Consider the following 23,442-nt stretch of genomic DNA (forward strand, 5'->3'; position numbering starts at 1 on the left):
GGCTGGGGGTAAAACGCCGCACCCAGCTTGGTCTTAGGGCAATTCCCCTTCCCCACCCCCCCAGCCAGCATTGCCCTTTAATGCGCGTGCCCGTCAAGGTCCCCGCGTCCCTTCCCCTCAAGTCGCCTCGTTAGCCTCTGTTTCCCTCTCCTCTCCTGGTCCCTGCCTTTCCTTTTCCGTGGGACAGCCCTCGCCCACCCCCGCCACGGCTCACTCGCGGGACTCGGCTGTCACTTTACTTTTCCGTGCCGCCTCCCCGCCCCCTCGCCAGGCCGGCCGGGCAGTTAGCCCGTGCGCGCGCCCGCCACCGCCCCCTCGCGGCCACGCGCCGGGAGGAGGCGGGGCGGAGCGGGCTTGGGGTGCCGGGAGGCGCGCGGCGCGGCACGGCCGACGTGGGGCTCGCGCTCTCGCGGTCTCTCCCGGGCGGGCACACGGGCACGCGCACTCGCGGGCGCGCGCGCGGACGGCCGGGCGGAGGCAGCGTCTCGCGGAGGCGGTGGCTTCACTTTCCAGGAGTCAGGGGCGGCCGCAGCAGCAGCCGCGGGCAGCAGCCTCGGGAGCCGGAGCTGGAACGGCCGCGGGCAGCGGCGGCGGCGCTGAGGGTGAGTCCGGGCGGGCGCGAGCGCGGCGGGGACAGGCGTGGCCGGGCGGCCGGGTGCGTGGTGCGCGGGTCCGGCTTTCGGTGACAAGACCGTCTGCGGGGACACCCAGTCCTCGGCCCTCCCAGCGCCCCCCCTCCGCCCCCCGCCTCCGCAGCCCTCTTTCGCACGGGCTTGGGCTCTAGCCCGTGACCTGCGCAGACGCCCCTCCCTCAGGTATTCGCCCGGGCCTCGCCGGTGCTCCCCCACTCCAGTCCCCGGCGTCCTCCCTCTAGCTGGCGTCCCCCCTCTAGTGGGCGTCCCCCCCCCAACCTCCTCTCCACGTCGCAGGTCTCTCCTTACACCAATTGCGCCCTAGTTCTCTCCTTCTCTGCTCCCCAGCGTGCCCCATTCCCGGCGCCCCCTCCCGCGAGCCTCCTGCCCCTGTTTCTCGCCCTTTCCACCCCTCCCCCTCCTTCCTATCTCCCCCCCCCCCACCCCCGCCCGCCTCGTCCCTGCCTGTCCATCTTCTACCCCCTTCCGTTCTCAGTTCCCCATCCTTCGCCACCCTTCCAGCCCCTTTGCTTTCCCAGCCGCATCCTGGAACTAAGTCTTTGCAAAAGTACTGGATAAATGTCACGGTGGAAAGTGCCCGGCTTGATCTTTTGCTATTTTCCCTAATTGCATAATTGCTGCACATGGTGTCTCTCTGGCGAGTGCCGGGTCTGGCGCCGCCACCGAACCCCGTGGCCCTCCTGGAGAAGACCTTGTGGGGTGTGTTTGTGTATGCCCGGTGTTGTATTGGTCTTTTGTGAAGCCTAGCGCTTGTCACAGTTTGGAGCCGAAGCCCATTTTTCTCTGGTCTCTTCTCTGCAGCCCCCACTGGCCTGGTTTGAAACTGGATTCCCTCTGCCCTCCTTCCCCCACTTCTCCCCCTCTCTTCTCTCATAATGTTTTGATCCTTTTGCCCTTTACCATTTCTAATGAAGATAAAGCGTAGCTTCTTGTGGTTTTTTTTTTTTTTTTTTTTCCCACGACCAACCAGAAATGTCCAATCCATCTTCCCTTAAGGAAATTAAGGCCGCTTTAGAAAGACATCATCCTGTGCTCGGTGGCTGTTAGACCTATTTGCATGTTTTCAAGATTCATCGTTTTGTATTGTGTATTCTTGAGAGTTTACTGAAATATTTTTATTTAAAAGTACAAAAGAAAGTGCTCGGGTTTACCTTCGGATTATCTAGCGCTTTGGAAAGATTTTAAGGTCTTCTTAGTTTTTTTTTTTTTTTTTTTTTTTTATTCCTGATTCTTTAAAAAGTATGTTTCTGTATATGTGATAATTCAGTCTGGACCTTGCAATTTAAATGATTGTCTCAGCGGTTTGGACACTCTGGCTCTTTAGTGTTTTTGCATATGGGCTGATGCTGACGATAGTGTTTAATGTCATAGCCCATTATATCTCCCCCAGAACACAGCACCTTTTCTTCAAAAATTGTATTTTATTTTACATTTTAGGTAAGTTCAGAAATCTGAGTAGGAAGACAAATAAGATATCAAAAGACAGGATTAAGCGTTTTCCTGTTGTAAAAGCTCAAATGAACATTTGCTTTTGCAGTTTTATACCATGAGATACAGTTATAAGGCTTATCTGGACAGTAGTTGGATTTATGAAGTGACTATAGTTGCTTTTACGTTATCAGTTATATTTATAACCGAATCATTTCATTTTTATGGAACATGTGAGTTTCATTTATTATATTGCTGATTTCCAGGACTGCATGTAATTACGACATAGAGTACACAGCTATAATACAAGATTATTTTGTGTGTTGAAGAAGAAACAACATCCAAACTTTTAATGTAACATGTTTGAGGAAAAATCCACCTTTCTATTTTATGTTTAGAAACCAAGATTTACTTTGAGTCCATAATAAAAATAGAAATTGGGATATCTTATTAGCTTTGAAACTATCATTGAAGAAGAGCACTATGTTTATAACTCTGGAATTTAAGTTTATCTTCCTTCTATGATTCGATCAAATTAGCTAAGTAGGAATTAATCTTAAAGATAATTTAAAAATGCTGATTTAGAAGATAACTTTAAAGACTTTTAATTCACGACTTTTTATTCATTTGTATTTTGGAAAGACAAAACAATTTCATACTTATACCTAATTAAAATGCTTGTAGACTGCTTTTTCTTCGTAAAAATTAGTTGTCACCTGAGTGGTACAGTAATTTTTTTCCAATACTTTTTTCTGTACTTAGGCATTTAAAAACCAAAATCAGTGGAAATTTGCCTTACTCTTGATACTTGAAAAAGAAAGGAAAACTTTGTTTCTAAAAGTTTCTGTAGTGGTTATTAGTGGTCTCAGATGAATTTCTTATCCGTAGGTTAAGATTCAGATGAAGTAAAGTTGTCTTAGGTCAAAAGTGGAAATGAACTATTTTTCTTTATTGTGAAACTATAGAAATTATACCTTTATTTATTTGGGTTTCTTTTTTTATGGAAAGGAGCCAAACTTGAGTATATCATCATATGATTTCTATGTATAAAATTAAAATTTGGGCAAGACATGGTATTAGAAGTTAGGGTAGTGACAGGAGGTGATGAATAGGCTGTATTTCTTGGTCTGGATACTGGTAACACAAGTGTGTTCAGTTCATGACAGTTCATTGGCCAACACTCAACATTTGTGTACTTTTTTGTCTATATGGTACACTTCAAGAATTTTTCTTCAGCCAAGGATTTCTTCTAATACTTATCCTCTGTTGGCCTTCTTTTAGTATCCACATATTCAAATACTTCTCCATTCAATTCTTGATCTGTCAGTTCTTTAGACTCCCAGCGGCCAAATACACTGAGACTCAAATCCATTTTATTAATAACCGCTTTATGGAGATGTATTCCACATACTGCAAACCTCACTGTTTCAAAGTATACAGTATACTAAGTGGTCTTAGTATATATTTACAAGGATGTGCAACCATCACAACTCTCTGATTTTAGAACATTTTCAGCACCTCAAAAAAGAAACTCCATACCTATTAGCACTCACTCCCTACTTGGATATTTTTAATAGTTTTTTTTTCTTAATTTAATTTAGTTAGTAATCTCTACACCCAGTGTGGGGCTTGAACTCACAACCCTGAGATGAAGAGTTGCATGTTCTACCAACTGAGCCAGCCAGGGAGCTCCATAATAGTATTTTTTAATAATTCTTTGGAGAGATTAGTCTTCTGATATTCTGGAGTGGTGTTTGAAAGTTGAGTTTGGCTCAGATTGAGTCATTGAGTAATCTTTGGAGTAATTATATACTCATAGCATTATTATTGTGCAAATGTACATAAATAAGAACATTGAGAAGAATGTGTAGCTTTATAACTAATATAAGATAGAACTGAAACTCTAGGCATAGATTATTAAACTGAAGGACCAAGTTCAGTAAAAAAGAATTTTATTTCATTTAGGCTTCTGTATATTTTTCATACAATGGGTTGCTTCTGGTTTAAGATGTATAAAATGATTTCTCACTCATTTCACATTTCTTAAAATATTGCCAACAGCATTTTGCTATATCCAAGGACCTTTCCCTGAGAATTGTTCTCTTTCTCACTTCCATGCGCATCTGCTCTAACACGCTTTTATGTACATACTTATAAGATTTTGAACTTCTGATATATTTTAACTGAAAGAAGCTGGAAAAAAAATCAATGTTAAATCCAAGGATAAGAATTAAAGGGAAATAGAAATGAAAAAAAAAAGCAAGAAATATATGTTAGGACTGTTACAGCTAGACTTGAAACATACTGGTATAAAATTTCAGTATTCTATTAAGTGACTTTAGTGCTCATAAAAGATGTCACAGCTGTGGAGACTGATGATCTCCATTTACAGAACAGGTAGAAGGGCAGTCACATTTCTCCGTCAGTGTGTTTTCAGAGCTGCTTGTACAGACGTATTTTTGTTTGGCCTGGGGGAAGGGAGCTGTTGGAGTTGAGCGGGGTGGTGTTGTGTTTGTGTGATGTGTCTTTGAAGGCATTCAGTATCTTCTGTTGACTCCTCACCTCTCTGCATCCGGATCATTCTCTTGCAGTGCTTTTTGGTTTGTCTTACCATAAAAATTTCAATCCATTAAAGACTTGTGTTATGAAATCACTTTCATTTAGAGGAAGCTGTAAGTTAAATCTTCGGTGGTGGTGAATTTTCATCACCGTCAACTAGCTATACATTTAGACTAATTACAGTAATAAAAAACAGTGCTTTATTTGAGGTATCTTTCTTTTACAAAGTACTTCTTAGGTGTCGGTAACATGGTGAGCACAAGGCCCTTTTGAGTCTGGACATTGATTTGTCAGTTTGGTTAGAGTTGTCAGTACACTTTAAGCTAGTTTGGTTGTAAGGAATGTCTTCATAGAAACCAAACTCAGGAATTGATTATTATGGAATGACAGTTCAGAGGGGATATCCCTTTTCACTTACTAGAATTTTTTTGTATCTGCTAGCCAGGTTATAGCAGTTATATACCTATGTATCAAGGTAGGTATTAAGGAAATTGAGTTGAGAATTAGAGCTGCTTGGGGAACATGAACTAAGAGCAAAGGGAATTTGAAAGTCTTTAGGGATATTTTATCCAAGGCTGGAAAAAAAAAGAATCCTTTACCATCAATACAGTCTCCATTTCTTGTGAAACACAGTTGCTTGGTATATTGCTCGATCAGTGCTGACACCATCATATGGTTCAGGTTTTATTTAGAATCATGCAGGCCTCTGTGTTCTTTTGTGTTCTTCTGTTATCAGAAAGGTTACTTAAAATAATTGACTAGCTTGGAGAATTTTAACTTAGTAGTTTTTCAGAATATTTAGAGTTGTACAACATCACTATTATCTTTAAAACATTTTTTTAAATGTTTATTTATTTTTGAGAGAGAGAGAGAGACAGAATGTGAGCAGGGGAGGGGCAGAGAGAGAGGGAGACAAGGAATCCAAAGTAGGCTTCAGGCTCTGAGTTGTCAGCACAGAACCTGATGAGGCGCTTGAACTCATGAACTGTGAGATCATGACCTAAGCCGAAGTCGGATGCTTAACCGACTGAGCCACCAAGGCGCCCCACAGCATCACCATTATCTAATTTAAGAACATTTTCATCAACCCAAAAGCATACTTTATACCTATTAGCAGTCCTTCTGCATTCTTCCCTCACTCCTACTCCCTGACAACCATTTACCAACTTCTCTGTCTGTGAATTTGCCTATTCCGGACATTTTGTGTAAATGGAATCATACAGTTTATTGTCCTTTGTGACTGACTTCTTTCAATGAGCATGATGTTTTCAAAGTTCATCCATGTTGTGGTGTGTACGTATTGTACTTCATTCCTTTGTATGGATGAATAATACACTGTTGTGTGGCTATGTCTCATTCGGTTTATCCATTTATCAGTTAGTGGACATTTGAGTTGTTTCCTCTTTTTGGCTCTATGAATAATGTTGCTAAGAATGTTTTGTGTATACATTTTGTATGTTTTCTTTTTTCTTCTCAGTACGTTTTGAAAGAAAAGTTTTGGCAGCTCCCAAAGTTGTTTTGTAAATGACCACCCTGTTCATTTTATATTAGTTTTACTTATTCTACTTGCAGGCTCTCTTCCTCTCTGTTCTAGAGGTAACTTACTGTCGTCCTCCCACAACTAAATAAATGATCTTTGATTTTTCATCCAGGATCTAAAATGTCCACTGAGGCACAAAGAGTTGATGACAGTCCAAGCACTAGTGGAGGAAGTTCTGATGGAGACCAGCGTGAAAGTGTTCAGCAAGAACCAGAAAGAGAGCAAGTTCAGCCCAAGAAAAAGGAGGGAAAAATATCCAGCAAAACAGCTGCTAAATTGTCAACTAGTGCTAAAAGGTACCTTAATAATTTTAACCTTTTTGGTTTTAGTATCTAGTTATCATCTTAAGTTCTCTCTTTTGTATTTAATCATTTATTTGGGATACAGATTCATAAATCTGTATATTGAATACATCTGTAATGTAATAAATGTAATGTAATAAATCTGTATATGAATAGACAAACTCATAAAAATACATATTCATTGTGTGTGTTTGTATTATTTAATAAGTGAGCATATATAGGAAAACGTGTGTAAAAGTGTGGTAGTTTGGTTTACTTGACCATAAATATTTTGTTCTGTTCAGCAACATGGAAGAGTGAGTAGGAATCTGTTAAAATAGTTTTTGAATGATGTATATTTTCTACTACTTGTTAGTAAAGTTAGAAATGCTGAAGTTAGCAACAAACATATCTTGGTTTCATTATATAAGGCAGTGGCTCTGTCTTGATACAGATTTTTTTTTCTCTAGACAATAGATACATCTGGAAGGTAGATATTTGAATGAGTCTCTATTACCACATCAATTGCTTATGAGGACTGGACTCACCAGAGAATCTGCTTTAATATTGTTTAATTATAGAATGTGTCTTGGAAAAGAATTTAGAAGTAAACTAAATTTAATACAGTTTTCCTGATTTTGTGGTTTAATGGTCTTATTTTCTAATACCTTTTAAAAAATATCAAATAGGAAGCATAATGAAAGCATTCTGTTATTTTTAGACATAGTAGAATGTGAATGTTGAATGATAGCTTTATATTTATTGGATAGTATGAATTAGGAGGATCTGTTTCCTGGTGATCCAAAACCATTATGGTGTAGTAGACCTTGTTTCCCTCTGGTGTAGTCAATCCACAGGATTGGGAAGAACCTTCTCAGGCCTCCTGGTGGGACATGAGCTTCTAGGGAGAGATGTTGGGGTGATAGTGAGTGGTCAGCAACCTATTCCAAGGGACTAGGGTGGTCAACTCCTTCCCAGAAGTGTGTTGCTGGTCTCTGATCTCTCTTGAAGGAGTGGTGTGAAAGTCAGGTAGCCTCAAGCTTTAAACCTCTATACTAGAACATGCCAGTGTGGGAGAACAGGGTTCCGTTTAGTTTTGCTGTCTCCCCACAAGTCCAGAGGGCTTTAGTCGGCTGACCCGACGACCCCTCTGCTGGCTGGGCACAGCACAAAATGAGCTGCTGCTGGGAAATGTGGGGTGGAGTTAGTATGGATAAGAAAGGTAGGAATGGAGAAAATATGACATTAAGATGAAAGAAAGGAGGTTGGGGTGAGTGAGTGGATAAGAGATACTCAGTTATAGAGTATACCTGCATGTAAATGAGGAAACTGTAATTCAGTCATCAGCTTCTGATAATAAGGATTTTCACAGGGCATCTTCAGCTTGTCAGAAAAGGGAGAGAATGGGCTGTCCAGGTCTGTGGGAAGTAGAGTTGGGATAGTGCTTTGCCTGGGTTTGTGCCCAGTTGTCCCATGATGCTAGTTAGCAAAGACTCCTGTCTGTTTCATGAGGCCCTGCCTTTCCCCCTCATTAGGAGGATCTCCATAATCCCTCAAAATCATAATTGAGTGATGTATCAAAAGACCAAATTCTGTGTGTGAGAGATCATTAAGTGTACAATGTGTGAAAGTGAGGATTGCGTGATTTTTTCAAGTACATGGGTAATATTTTACTTTATTTTACTACAGTGTGTACAAAGTATAGATTATAGGGGCACCTGGTGGCTCAGTCGGTTAAGTGTCTGACTTCAGCTCAGGTTATGAGTTCAAGCCCCACATCAGGCTCCATGCTAACAGCTCAGAGCCTGGAGCCTGCTTCGGACTCTGTGTCTCCCTCTCTCTCTACCCCTCCCCCGCTCGTACTCTATCTCTGTCTCTCTCTCAAAAATAAATAAACATTAAAAAAAATAAAAAGAAAAACCCCGAAGTATACATTATATAGTCAAACCTAGTCCCTCCCCCTCCCCTTTAAAAAGAGGGATAAGACCTAGTTTTGAGATAGTACGTGTGTGTAAAGAATCCAAGACAGTGCCTGATCGGCGCATAATAGTAATTGGTATTATTGCAGTGGTTAGAGTAGGAAGTGTTGTCTGAGTTAAAAGAGAAAGCTTAATTTTTCACTCATCTTTTCCTCCAACTTAGTTGATAGTGAAGTTATTTTATTTTTTTTTCTATCTTTGCTTAAGTTCTAAGAACTCAGGAAAAAATTGAGAGTCGGGAAGGCAGACACCCACATCTTTTAAATTCATCATTATATCTATAGTGCCTACCATAGTAGAGTCACAGTATTTACTTACAGGTGTCTTAGAACCTTAATTTGATTGTAGGGATTGGCTCTTCCATGGGTAATTAAGATCCCAGTACTAATGTGTGCAGAAGATTCAAAGTTAGAGATCATTTCAAAATAAAATTCTAATTTATTATTGTTAATTCTTATTCAGATGAGAAGTCTTTTCCATATAGTGTCATTTTATAAGAGATAATTTATCAGAAGAAGTACACAGCTTGGACTCTAGAGCTGGGGTCTGGGTTTGATTGTAGGTTCTGGCATTTAGCAGCTCTGTGATCTGAGATACATGATTTGTTTCCAACCTCAGTTTCCTTTTCTGTAAAATGGGGATAATAATGGTACTTCTTCACAAGGTTGTCATGAGGACTAAATATGATAAAGCATTTATTTGCCATCTAGTAAGGTCTCATACAGTGGTGCTGTCATTTATAGACTTTGTGCCACTTAAAGTCTTGTAGATGTTTTTTAAGTTCATTTGATAAACTTTAGGAAAATGAGATCTATGTTAACCTTTGAGGACATAATACTATTGTTGAACTAGAAATACTTAGATGCTGGGATTATGTGTATTTTATGTAACTCAAGAAAAGTACTTTGTACATAAGTGCTCAATTGCATGAAATGTGCTGTAACTGAAGAACTAATACTTTTGTGTAGAAACGTGTTTTAAAAAAAAAATCTCAGTTTTTAAGGTATTATGGAAGAGTGACGTAGAATATAGGAATCATTTAAGTGGACACTTTATTTAAACAATGGTGTAAGTTAATTTCATCTATTTTGAGGTAAGAGGAAGATTATAGTTACATATTTGATCAGTTTTTGCTCCTTGGCAAGAATTTGTTTCTTAAAAAATTGACGTGCTTTTATCTTGATAATGTCTATATCACTTGTTATATTTGCAAGTATGTAGTTGGACTATGTCTAGCAGTGACACATTTTGATGATTTTATTTGATTGACTAGTCAGTTCAATAAAACAGTTATTTTGAGCTCGTCATTGAATTGACTGTACTGCTTTCAAGTGTTGACACATCTGTAACTGTGAATTTTAAATCACATTTATTCCAAATTAACTCTGTTTGGAGTAGACATTGTGATTTTACTGGACATACTGCTATTTGGTTTTAGACTCTAAATTTTTGTTAGGTTGAAGGGTGGATTCCAGTGTGTTCCAGCGTAAATGTTTATTATAGTTTTCTACATTAGAATGAATTAGTACTCTTTATAGATAATCTTTTATAATTACTTCATCTTCTTGATTCTAAATGTACACATAAAAACTTTTTAATGTTTCTGAAATCAGGATGCATTGTGCAAAAGTATTGAGGATATCTTAAAAATCACGGATATATAGTTTATATCACCATTCAGAATTAAACTTTAGGCTTATTATGTGCATTGACTCTGTCTTTTCTAGGTTAATTCAGAGACTACTTTGAAATTTAAAAAAATTTAGTGATTAATTGAGTGGTGTTTTTCTTGATAATAATTTCATTTTCAAAGGTTTTGACCAGTTGATTCAGTTGGTTAGGGAGTTCTCAGGTGGCCAAGGAATACGGTCCATTTAAGAATATAGAAAGGCATTTTGGTGGCACACTTTTTTCTTTTTAAATAACTGTTAAGAAAATACCTTTGTGAATTCCCATGTCCAAATATTCATGCTGTACTTGGACCTGAGTGAGTTCCTGAATCGTCTCTGTCTTAATGTTTTTAAAAAAATTTCGTAATGTTTATTTTATTTTTGAGACACACACATACACACACACACACACGCGCGCGCGCGCGCACACACACACACACACACACACACACACACACACACACACACACACACACACACCATGAGCGGGGGAGGGGCAGAGAGAGAGAGAGAGGAAGACACAGAATCCAGAACAGGTTCCAGACTCTGAGCTGTGAGCACACAGCCCTATGCCGGGCTCCAGCTGGCAAACTGCGAGATCATGACCTGAGCCAAAGTAGGCGCTTAACCAACTGAGCCGCCCAGGTGCCCCCTTTTTAATGTTTGTTTATTTGTTTTTGAGAGAGAGAGAGCACAAGCTGGGGAGCGGCAGAGAGAGAGGGAGACACAGAATCCAAAGCAGGCTCTAGGCTCTGAGTTGTCAGCACAGAGCCCAGTGAGGGGCTCAAACCCATGTGAGATCATGACTTGAGCTGAAGTTGGATGACTGAACCACCCAGGTGCCCCCCCCTGAATTTTCTTTAATCTGAAATATGTGTGTTTGAAATATGTCAATACACATGTACTGCTTCATTTTTTCTGAGCCATTAAACCAATATGTTGATGTTAAAATGCATGCTTCATACCTTCTTTTAAATCAAAAGGGACAGTGTAAGCATAAGCATATCTGTGATTTTGGTACCATATTCTTCAATTAAGTCTAAATGAATCCTGATTGTTGTTTCTTTTCCCCTCCCCTCACTCCATTCTTTTTAGCGAATGACAGTCATATGCAGTAACTCTTACCATTCTTGGAACAGTTAAGGTATTAGGTGAAGTCTTTCAAACTGAAATTTAGTTTGTATTTTGCTTCTGACTTGTCTCCATAACTATGTGCATTTGCTGACTTAAGTATCTTAATAACCAAAGAAGTGGCACTGCTAGATGGAAATTGGGAATTTAGGCAATTGTCTAGTTGATTTATATATAAAGAAATAATTTTGTCTTCAACGTTTTGATAAGAGAGAGGTCATTTATTTGTTTGACTTAGCAAGATAATTGCCTCTCACCTTACCAGTGTACAATAACTAGCCTTAGTTTTCTTATCTTTTAAATGGGAAATGATAAAACAGTAATGCTTAGAGAATTTTGTGAGATTTATTTAATTCACTTTTAATAGACTAAGATCATCATGTGAAAGGTACACTGTAAGTGTGAATTATTGATACTTTTTCATTTTTCCTCACCCTAAGGGACAGTGCCTGAAATAGCTACCTTTCTTACCCCACATGTCAAGACTGCGAAACTTAATACATACCATGATCACAGCTTTTGAGATAGAATTGAATTGCTGTCATTGAAAGCAGCAGGACATCTTGCAACTGTTTAAATAGCAATTCTTAGTATAATCTTTTCTGTCAGGAAAAGCAATGAATATATTGTCAAGAGAAATATATCCATTCTTAGGTGTGGCACAAAATATATTTTAATATATTGACTCACTGCTTAGAGTTGTCAAGTTTATCAATAAATTGCTTTTTGTATTGAATAATTAGATCTGGAATTATAGACATCCAGAGGTGTTCAAGTTCCATTATTTGACAGAAAATTATGATTTATCAGCTTTTTAAAAATTTACTTAGAAAGAGAACACACACAAGTGTTGGGGGCGGCAGGGGAGGACAGAGAGAGAGCAGAGAATCTCAAGCAGTTCCGCATTATCAGTGTAGAGCCGAACACAGGGCTCAGTCTCACAAACCGTGAGATCATGACCTGAACGGAAATCAAGAGTCGGATGCTTAACCTACGGAGCCATCCAGGTGCCCCTGATTTATCATTTTTTTAAATCAAAAGGGACAGTGTAAGCATAAAGTAAGATGAGTTATTTGAAAATCCCAAAGAAATTCTTTTATGTCAAAAAGTTTACATTGACAGTTTAAGCTCACTTTTGAATGCCTATTCTTTTGGTCCTCTTGGTTTAAAAACAATTTGTATAAGTTATTCATGTTTCTGCTAACTAAGTAGTACAGAGACCTATTTAATGGAAAGCAACAATTTTCTGTCCAAATACCTTCCTATCCCAGTTGTCTTGAAGCAGACTCTCTCTCTCTTCGTCATCTCTGGTTTTAGTCCTTCTATTGGTTTTTCTGCATAAATCTAAATTATATACAGTATTTTCACCTATTTGTTGAATAATTTTTTTGAAGTTTATGTATTTTGAGAGAGAGCTTGGGAGGGGCAGAGAGAGGGAGGGAGAGAGAGAATCCCAAGTGGGCCCCACACTCTCAGCACAGAGCCTGATGCAGGGCTTGAACTCACAAACTGTGAGATCATGACCTGAGCCGAAATCAAGAGTCTATTGCTTAACTGACTGAGCCACCCAGGGCCCTGATCTATGCTTTTCTTACCTAGGTGTTTTTCTTCTGGAATTTCTGGTTGTCTCCCCTCCTCTTAATAATGTGTCTTTATTATATTCTTTTTTAAAAATGCTTATTTATTTTGAGAGAGAGGGCGAGAGAGGGCATGCATGCAGGAGCAAGGGAGAGGCAGAATGAGAGAGAGGGAGAAAGAGAGAATCCCAGGCAGGCTCCTCATTGCCAGTGCAGAGCCCCAAACAGGGCCCAATCCCATGACCATAAGATCATGATTTGAGCTGAAATCAAGGATGCTTAACTGACTGAGCCACCCAGGTGCCCCAGTCTTTATTATATTTTTACACACTCTGCAGCCCCTTCTTGGCCATCTCCACCTGTTTAATTTACACCTGTCTGCTTTGTCTTCCAAAAATATACTGAAACTTCTCATCTCCTTTTCTTTGCTGTTTATTCCTTTTGCACTTTCTGTATTTTGCCTCCCAGCCCTTTCCTGCCTGCCCCGAGTGGAGTCCTGAAGGGATAGGAGGTGCATGTGTGTGTGCTTAGTTTAGTGTCCTTAACCTGGACTTATTAGTTGTCAAGTGCCTGTTGTATACATTTGTGTGAGATCCATAAAGAGTGTTCCTCTATATCAGATCTTTGAGATTTCTCATTTAATTATAGATTGTATATACTTTATATGTATGTGAACACATCATAGAAACCGTATCAGAAGGAATCATATGTTTTAAAGATAAAACTGATCATGAAGTTAACCTCTTCATTTTTTAGGATGGAAAATAAACCTCTTCATTTTATAGGATAGAAAGCTGAGGCTCAGAGAGAGAGAAAGAAAGAGAATGCAGGTGTGAACAGTCTTTTTACTGAATAACTCTCAATTAATGTCATAGCAGAATTAAAATGAAAGTGTTTTTGGCTTTGAACTTATAAGTCTTTCTCAACTTCATAATGCCTCCCCAACCTTGAATCACATGGCTTAGAAAAGTGAAAATTATGTTAGTAACATGCAATTCCTTTAGGAAATTGATGCCAGTCCTCTCAGAGGAGTCACGTCTATTTCTGTATTTTCATTTGTTGCCTTGAAAAAGACATGAAATGAAATTGAGAGTAAATGTTTTCAGATTCTTATTTTTTCGGGTACTTTAGTAACTATCATCCATTTACTATCACAATAATTACCAGATAACAGGCATCCAGTTAGCAAATCTCATGTTTAAAAACCAAAGCTAAGGACAAGAAATGGTTTTGAGAATTTTTTTTGTATCTTAGTTTAACGAAGCCTCTCTTTAATAATGGTATTTAAGAGAAGAATGCTAGTTAAGAGATTGCTAAGTATAGTCTTCTAAAACGTTGTAGCACTGTTAGCCTTTGTATATGTATATGAGGAATTAGATGCAGTTAAAAGTCAAAGTTGAAAAATTTTAAGTATAGTCTTCTAAAACGTTGTAGCACTGTTAGCCTTTGTATATGTATATAAGGAATTAGATGCAGTTAAAAGTCAAAGTTGAAAAATAACACATGGGAAAAGCAGGTTTTAAAAAAAAGTTCTTTTTGGATGAATCTCGTGCAATGACATTAAGACAGTTATCTGCATATTATTAGGATAGTCCATGCAGAAGGAATAATGTCAAACTGGAAAGCCTCTACCTTCTCCAACCTAGAGGCTTTAGGGAGGAATACCATTTATATTAAAAAAATTTTTTGTAACATTTATTCATTTTTGAGAGAGAGAGAAAAAGCATGAGTGGGGGAGGGGCAAAGGAAGGGAGAGACAGAATCTGAAGCGGGCTCCAGGCTCTGAGCTGTCAGCACAGAGCCCGACGTGGAGCCCGAACTCACGCACTGCAAGATCATGACCTGAGCCGAAGTTGGACGCTTAACCAACTGAGCCACCCAGGTGCCCCCATTTGTATTTTGATAGCAGTTTCACATGTTGAAATGAGATCCTGATAATTCTTTATCAGTGGTTTGGATCATTCAGAAGCCTTAATTAATAATCATCTTTCCATCTTATTTGGGGAGGTTCTTGTACAGATCAGAAGTTGGAATGATCCATATATAATGTGACAAAGGTTTCCAATTTAAGCTAGAAATTTTGGGGCACCTGGGTGGCGCAGTCGGTTGGGCATCCGACTTCAGCCAGGTCACGATCTCGCGGTCCGTGAGTTCGAGCCCCGCATCAGGCTCTGGGCTGATGGCTCGGAGCCTGGAGCCTGTTTCCGATTCTGTGTCTCCTTCTCTCTCTGCCCCTCCCCCATTCATGCTCTGTCTCTCTCTGTCCCCAAAATAAATAAAAACGTTGAAAAAAAAATTTTTTTTAAACTAGAAATTTTGGTTAGTGTTATCGGTGGTTCAGTGACATTTTAATTTAAGTCAGTGTTGTTTCTGTAGGCTACATGTACTGATCATGGCCACTCTTTTTACCTTTTGTAGGTGCATTGCCAAAATCAGGCTAGAAGTTACTACTTGAATGTTATTGTATATGATGATTTATACAGTATTAGTGTTTCAAAATAAAAACACACAAATGGGAAGTGTTAGTGTAAAAGTATAACACTTTAATGAACTGTTAAGAGTGTGAAGACATTTTAACATAACTTTGTCTCTTTTTTAAAGAATTCAGAAGGAACTCGCAGAGATTACGTTGGACCCTCCTCCCAACTGTAGGTAAGTACTTATGGATTTTTATTTGTGTCTTTTGCACAAGGTATAATTGAATTGTTTGATGTGCACCTGTTGTTATAGTATGATTAATTAGTAAAATATCATTGTGGTTTGGACTTAAATGACTGTGGAAGATGGTTGTTGTTTCTGTGCTGAAATGGCATACTTATCAAGTCTATTGTAGAGGAGTGGTGGAGTTGCCAAACATACAGCAATGCAGTGACAGTAAGATAATGAAATTATAGAGTAACAAATACAGTTATCTTTTAGTTGGTGAGGTGATGGGGCCTTAAATGATTTCTTTAATGATAGAATAATAGTGTGGCTAAAGTATTTGCTATTTGATAATTCACTTGTTATCTTGTTGGAAATTGATTTTTAAAAGTGCTGGAACATTAAACAGTGTTTCTTCATGGTTTACATTATTTCTTAAATCATTGGCCGTGGAATGGGTATAGAAGTAAGAATGGGTGATTTGAGGCAGTGATATTAAATTGAAAATGTTCTCTCCTTTATGACTACATTTTTCAATTTTCTGGTCAGAGTTTACTTATAAGAAGTAAAAGTGCTTGCCTGGAAATGATTAATGTTATACAGGTACATAGAGGAAGAGGAGAAAAATAAACTCTTAACGTTGTACTGTTATCTTGGATCTGGTGGAATAGTTAGAAGACGGCTGTTTGACTATTTTAAACATTTCTTTGTTTTGATGTGAGGTTGGTGTTGGAACTAGGCCAACATGGAGTTTTCGTAGTTTAAATTGGTAGTCTTGTGGATTGAAGGTGAGACAGCCGATCACAGGAAAGTGTTGCCAATACTGAATGCAGGTAGAATTTATTGTTTGGTGCGATTTCTGACTTCACTGATCTTATTTTTTTGTGGAAGCAAAGATAGCAACTCTGTGTATTAATGAAAGTGAAAACTTTGCAGATGGCTATTTGATAGTTGGCTAGTTGACAAGTGTTTTGTGTAGAAACATTTCTAATAAGGCCTTTTATGTTTGTGGTGAATCTAATGTGGTTCTTTACATGAGAGTCATATACCGTGTATGTACTCACAATAATATTCAAAGACTGTTTTATTCAAATAGACCAAATATTTCTGTTAGGTAAAAACCGCTTAACACTAAGACTTTTTGTCTCACTTAATGACTGTGTTACATCAGAGATTTTTTCAGATGGCAGATCATTGTTTAGGCTTTGCTGGCCAATTCATGGAAATGGAATGATTTGTGGAAAATTCCGGTTGGAATGAAATCTAAAATCTCTTGTTTCTTATGACAGTATTCATTTTAATGGTTTGAATCTTTAAAAAAATTTTTTTAATGTTTATTTATTTTTGAGAAAGAGCACAAGCGGGGGGGAGGGGCAGAGAGAGAGGGAGACATAGAATCCCAGCTATCAGCACAGAGCCTGACATGGGGCTCAAACCCATGAACCAGGAGATCATGACCTGAGCCGAAGTTGGGAGCTTAACTAACTGAGCCACCCAGGTGCTCCAGTTTGAATGTTTTTAAAAAACTAAATTATTTTGCCACATGTATGACTTTTGTAACCTTCTTACAACTAAATTGGTAAAAATATGAAATTTATATACTTATTTGCTTAACTTTTGAAAACAGTTGGCAAAATAAACTACTTTGTTTTAATGAGCTTGTTTTTTTTTTATTTTTATTTAAAAAAAATTTTTTTAACGTTTATTTACTTTTGAGACAGAGAGAGACACAGCATGAACAGGGGAGGGGCAGAGAGAGAGGGAGACACAGAATCTGAAACGGGCTCCAGGCTCTGAGCTCTCAGCACAGAGCCCGACGTGGGGCTCAAACTCATGGACCGTGAGATTGTGACCTGAGCCAAAGTTGGACGCTTAACCGACTGAGCCACCTGGGAGCCCCTTAATGAGCTTAAGGCTCATTTTTAATAAATGAAGTCTATATAAAATATCACGTGATGGCTAGACTGTTACTTTAAGATATATTATTTTCCAGTACATTTGCCTAATTTAGTTTTGATTTATTACAGATAATAATTTAGATTTGATTAAACCAATATGTTGTAAACATGCAGGAAAACATGCATCAAGTGTGAGAAAAGGAATTACATATTGATGATTATTTAAATAAACTAAAATAAATCACAATTCTATTTAAAAAAGAAAAGTTTATAATGTCATCTGAAATTTGGAGATTAACTTTTTCACTGAGCCATAGTTAATGGTATCATTACTAGTTATGTAAACTCTATAAAATCATTTTAAAATGTGGATGTCACACACAATAAGCCCTTCAGACAGTTTTAGCAAAGATACCTACTTTGTTGTGTTTTTTTCCAGTTTTATTGAGATATAATTGACATGGAACATTGTAGAAAGATATAATTGACATAGAACATTGTAGAAAGATGCCTACTTTGGTTAAACTGCTTGCTTATGGGAATTTGCAAGGAAATTGATTTAATGGTATGAAGATTGGATAGCTAGCAAGTTTGCTTTAGAAGCCAGGTCTGTGATTCTGTAGCTTTGGCTCCTTTTCTTGATCCCTGAATGGCTGATTGGACTGGATCAGGCAGAGATGAAGATCATAGTTACCTTCACATACGTTGTGCTCCCTTTGCAGGCAAAGATCTCCATGCTGTGGCTGATTGGGAAGTGGTGATTAGTTGTACGTGCCCTGTGTACTTGTGCTACTTAATATAGATGTCATTGTGATCGTTAAGTGGATTACTGTGGCCTTTGGATTGTTTGGTGTCAAATATTTGATTGTGGTTTATAGTAAATCTCTCCATCTATATTTCAGTGAGAATGTGGTTACTATCTTAAAAAAGTGAAGTTAGACCATAATTTTAGTTTGGCTTATTTTTGGCACAAAGTTAACAGTGCTTTTGTGGTTGATTTTTAAAAGTTCTGTGCTGCCTGCATTTGTGCCCTAATGACTAAATAATTAATTTACAGAGATATTCTAAATTAAAGCTATATTCCTACTAGAAGGAGTCAAAATCATATTCCTCTAGTGCTCTCTTTGTGTATTATCTTTACTAGCACGCAGACCTCTTAAAATCCTGCCTTTTGTTTGGTTGCCTTTTGGGTAATTGTTAGCTCACTATCACAGGTAAAGATTATGTATGAGGGAACATCTGTGAGTGTGCCTGTTTAGGCAGTCAGAACGGAGAAAGTATTTTATCTGTTATTAGTGGTCTCAGTCAGGGTGGCTGACTGTGTGTTACATTTCACTTCGAGTGTGGTTTACCCTTATTTTCTGGAGCCTTATTAAACTAGTACAGCCCAGTTATATCTATTTGTCAAGTTAGAGATGGCACCTCTGAATTTTGGTGCATCTCTTATGTGATGTCCATTTTAGCATTTCTTGGAATTATTTTGCAGGAACTAGCATGTGTTAAAGTACTCTGAGTCTGTCATGTAGACACGTTGGGAATATAAAGTCTCTCTGAATTCTATCATTCAGTGTAGATAGATATGTTTGTGTAAGGCATTTTTAGAGGAACTACTGTGGTATTGTTTAATTTTTCTTCTCAGGTTTTGAATGAGTCTAAATATTTTAAAAGTATCCACAAAATACTTTGATAATAAGTTGAATTATTTCTTTTTATAAGAAACACATACCTGTACATCTTTCAATTTTCTATTCACTTCTGTTGTCTTTAAGGTAAAAATGCAGTAATACAGTTTTTCTTAAAGCTTGATTCAATTAAGTACCTTTGGGTGTTTTTTCTATTATAGCATAAGAGTTAATGTTTAAAAACAAAACCTTATGATACAACTAAGAAAAAAGTTTCTGTTTATAAAATCGTGGGGTCTGTAGGGCCATAGTCATAGAAAATTACACCTAGTTTGGGTGAAGTTTGGTTATATATTTAGAATATTTCCCATAAGTAGTACAATATATTTTGTTTGGCTTCAGTTCTTATGATGGATAACATAATTGACCCATGACATTTGCAAGGGTTCTATCCTAGTGCCTCTGCAGATCCACAAGTGTTTTCATATTGCCAGCTGAATTGGAGGTATTGGACTAGAATTGCTCACTACCTCAGTGCCTTGTTCAATAGCTTAGCTGGATGGAGCCACTAAAATTCATGCAGTATCCTTACGGAGCTCTGATAGGTAGAATTGCTGCCCTTTGTAAATGACTATATGTTGTGACTATCCTGATTCTTAACAAATTGTGAAAAGCGCAGCTCTTGAATCTGTAAATGTGCTAATACATTTCATTTCTATTACTTGATGCTAGTGGGAAACTGGGCGCTAACTAGAAAAGTCTCCAAGTTAAAACTTTTTCACTCAAAGGGTAACTTGTTCTTCTGTATTGTAGAGAAACTAAATTCAAATTCTGTCATTATCTGATACTGCCCAAGTTTGTATTTGCTTTATGAGAATGGAAATGATAGAGATCCTTAACTACTTTTTGAAAGTAGAGACTATGGTAAAAGGATTCATTTGGATTTTGATTTTTGATTTAGTAATTGAACAAGTAAAAGGAGGAAATACTAAAAAAAAGTGGATGTAGTTCAGTTATACTATGAGTTTTCACTTTTTTTTGCTATATTTCAATGATCTACTCATTGGACACAGCCTCTGCTTTACTTAAAAAACAAACAAACAACTAATGGCTTCATTGAGATGTCATTTAAAGTGTAAAATTCAGTGGCTTTTACTATATTCACACAGTTGTGTAACCATCACAATCAATTTTACAACATTTTGATCACCCCCAAAGGATACACCAAACCTTTTAGCAGTCACTCCTTCCCCATTTCCTCCCAACTCTCCAACCTCGAGCCCTAGGTTATCAGTCTGTTCTGTTTCTTATAGATTTGCCTGTTCTGGACATTTTGTATTAATGGAATCAGACAGAATGATCTTTTATGACTGGCTTCTTTCATGAAGCAGTGTTTTCAGGGTTCATCCTTGTAGTGTGCATCAGTGCTTCATCTTTTTGTCTCTGAATAATATTCCATTGTGTGAATATACTACATTTTAGTTTATTTTTTATTTTTGTTTTCATTAAAAAAATTTTTTTTTAATGTTTGTTTTTGAGAGAGAGAGAGAGAGAGCGCGAGTGAGTGGGGTAAGGGCAGAGAGAGAGGGAGACACAGAACACGAAGCGGACTCCAGGCTCTGAGCTGTCAGCACAGAGCCCAATGCGGGGCTAGAACCCATGAACTGTGAGATCATGACCTGAGCTGAAGTTGGACGCTTAATGGACCGAGCCACCCAGGTGCCCCTATACTGCATTTTATTTATCCATTCATCAGTTGATATGCGTTGGGGTTGTTTCCACTTTTTGACTTTTAGGAATACTGCTGTAAATATTCGTGTACAGGATTTTGTGTAGACATTTGTTTTGATATTTTTGGGTTTATACCTTCCTAGGTAGAATTGTTGAGTCATAGAGTAACTATATTTAACCTTTTGGGGAATTGGTAGACTGTATTACAAATGCTGCACCATTTGCCTTCCTACCAGCAGTGTTTGAGAGTTGTAGTTTCTGTACAACCTTGGCAGTTGTTCTTGTCTATCTTTTTGATAATAACCATCTTAGGTATAAGTGGTATATCATTGTGGTTTTGATTTGCATTATCTTGATGGGTATAGTGACGATGATGCTGATGATCATCTTTTCATATGCTTATTGGCTATTTTTATATCTTTGGAGAAGTGTCTGTTCAAATCTTTTGCCCATTTTAAAATTCATTTGCATGTCTTATTGTTAAGTTGTAAGGGTTCTTTTATTTATTTTGGGTTCAAGGGCCATTTAAGATATATGATGTGCAAATATCTTTTTCTGTGGATAGTTTTTTTACTTCCTTGATGGTGATCTTTGAGGCACAAAAGTTTTAAATTTTGATGTAGTCTAATTTACCTACTTTTTCTTTTCATTGTTTGTATGTTTGGTGTCACTTCTGCCATTGCCTAATCCAGTACTACAGAAGTGTACACTTTTATTTTTCTTCTCAGGGTTGTTTAGTTTTAGCTTTAATATTTTGATTCTGATCCATTTTGTATATGGTGTGAGGTAAAGGTCCACATTTATTTTGTGTGTGTGTGCATCCCCAATTGTGTCAGCACCATTTGCTGAAAAGACTGTTGAATTGTTTTCACATCTTTGTTGAAAAATCAATGAATCATAAATATGAAGGCTTATTTCTGAACTCTAATTTTTTTTCCATTGATCTATGTGTCTCTCCTTATGCCGATGCCACATAGTCTTTCTTTCCTATTTATTGACAGAGTCTTGATTACTGTGGCTTTGTAGTAAGTTTTGGGTCAGAAACTGTAGGTTTTCTAGTTGATTTACTTTTCATTGTCTTCACTCATTAGTTTAAGGTGTTCCCACTATAGGAGAGGCCATGACTGGACATAAATCCAACCACTGTGTCATGAGAGCCATTTAATAGAGGAGAATGTATTTTCCAGATCATAGTAAGTGAGGCAGTATGTAGAGAAAAATGTGTACATCTGGATTAATATTTTTCAAAACTATATCACAGAATAGGAAGGCATTGAAATAGAAATTGGGAATAGTTTTTATATAGGAGTGAACTCTGGAAAGAGCTACCAGTGCAAAAGCTAATTATTGTCACTAATTGTTTTCCTTTTCTGGTTATTGTGGTAATATTTATGTGGCATTTTTAGCTTTTCAAGGATTTTCATATATGGTTTTCATTTAATCTTTTCAATTACTCTGTGAGACTCCTGGGATTGAGTAACTTGCTCAGAGTTACTTGTTGATTTGGATTTAAACCCAAGTTTTCTACTCTTTCATCTTTTATTATTTTACATGTGTGACTAGATAGAAAAATACACCTAAAATTACATTTATGGCTAGCCGTTTGTGGTTCAGTAAAGAAAAAAAAATCAACCTGTAGGGCATTCCAGAATATCATTTGTACTATGTTTGATTTATATTTCTGAATTCCATAAGACATTTTTTTGCCAGAACATTTTGAAAAGTAATTTTTTTTTGAGTATAGTCATTTTCTACTACACTCCCTTGTGTGTGTGTTTGTGGGTATGTTGTTAGTGTTAGTGTTATTATTACTGGCACTTGTTGAAGTAAAGAATTTCTTTACATTTGACAGTTCTTTCCTCAGTGTTTGCATATGTCTACACTTTTAATGCCAAATGGGTTTTTCTTGGTTACTCAGCCTAATACTAGGTCACTTGCTGCTACCATTCATTTTAGTATTTATTGAGGGCTTAATGTTAGATCTGTGTTAGGGCAAGTGTAGGCTACAATAACGTACACTATCCAGGCTTAGTTCCTAATCCTAAAATCTTGTTGTAACTAATTGAGAGATGAGACATACAGATGCTTGGAGAACCAAGACTAGAAGAATGATGATACTGTTGGAAGAAACTGCCAATATTTGTGGCTTCTGTAAATCTTAAAATTGATAATGCTTTCCTCTTTACTTTGGTTGCCCAGAAACTAATACCTTATTTACTCTTTGACATGAGTAGTTAACTGTTTTTTGTGTAGAAACCTCAACTCAGATTATATTTTATTTTCTTACTCTTTCCCTCCAACTATTTTTGAAGCTCCATATCTTCATTTTGTACTACATAATTTTATACTACATAAAATTTTTAAGCCACATCACAGTCTTTTTGGAGTGAGGCTGATTATTAATAAATAAACACTACGAATAACGAAAAGTGATGTAAATGTGTATTGGTTAGCAGAAGGCTGAAGTGCCTTTTTGAGGAGTCATTAGCATGACAAAATTTAAATATACATTGAGGGCCTGTGTTATATAGGATACTGAATTATTCATATCTCTCTCTCTCCTTTCTTTGGTACAGATAATTGAGGAATATTTTTTATTCACTCACTGTGAGTTCTTGACTCCATTGCTGCAGTGTTCAGTGGCTTTGCATAGACTTTACAAAGACAAAAGTCTTTAATATTTGAGATGCATTAAATGGTTAGAACAGCTAAAGAATTGTTTGGAATAGC

At 37.7% G+C, this 23,442-nt stretch overlaps 1 protein-coding gene across 9 annotated transcripts in view; it reads left to right on the forward strand.

Annotated features, from left to right (window-relative positions):
• Window positions 1-447: 447 nt before the first annotated feature.
• Window positions 448-23,442, forward strand: part of LOC101082513 (ubiquitin-conjugating enzyme E2 E2) — a 371,654-nt gene continuing 348,659 nt past the window's right edge. For 2 of the 9 annotated variants that reach the window (XM_023260600.2, XR_006585547.1), the window contains exons 1-3: window positions 453-602; window positions 6,293-6,476; window positions 15,420-15,470. In XM_023260600.2, the coding sequence (XP_023116368.1) occupies window positions 6,301-6,476; window positions 15,420-15,470 (227 nt within the window). In that variant the 5' untranslated portion in view covers window positions 453-602; window positions 6,293-6,300. Of the gene's footprint in view, window positions 603-701; window positions 816-6,292; window positions 6,477-15,419; window positions 15,471-23,442 lie in introns of those variants that run through there. The other 7 variants (XM_023260603.2, XM_045037676.1, XR_006585548.1 and 4 more) reach the window with 7 other exon arrangements.

The sequence above is a fragment of the Felis catus genome, chromosome C2, assembly GCF_018350175.1.
Source record: "Felis catus isolate Fca126 chromosome C2, F.catus_Fca126_mat1.0, whole genome shotgun sequence".
NCBI lineage: Eukaryota > Metazoa > Chordata > Mammalia > Carnivora > Felidae > Felis > Felis catus.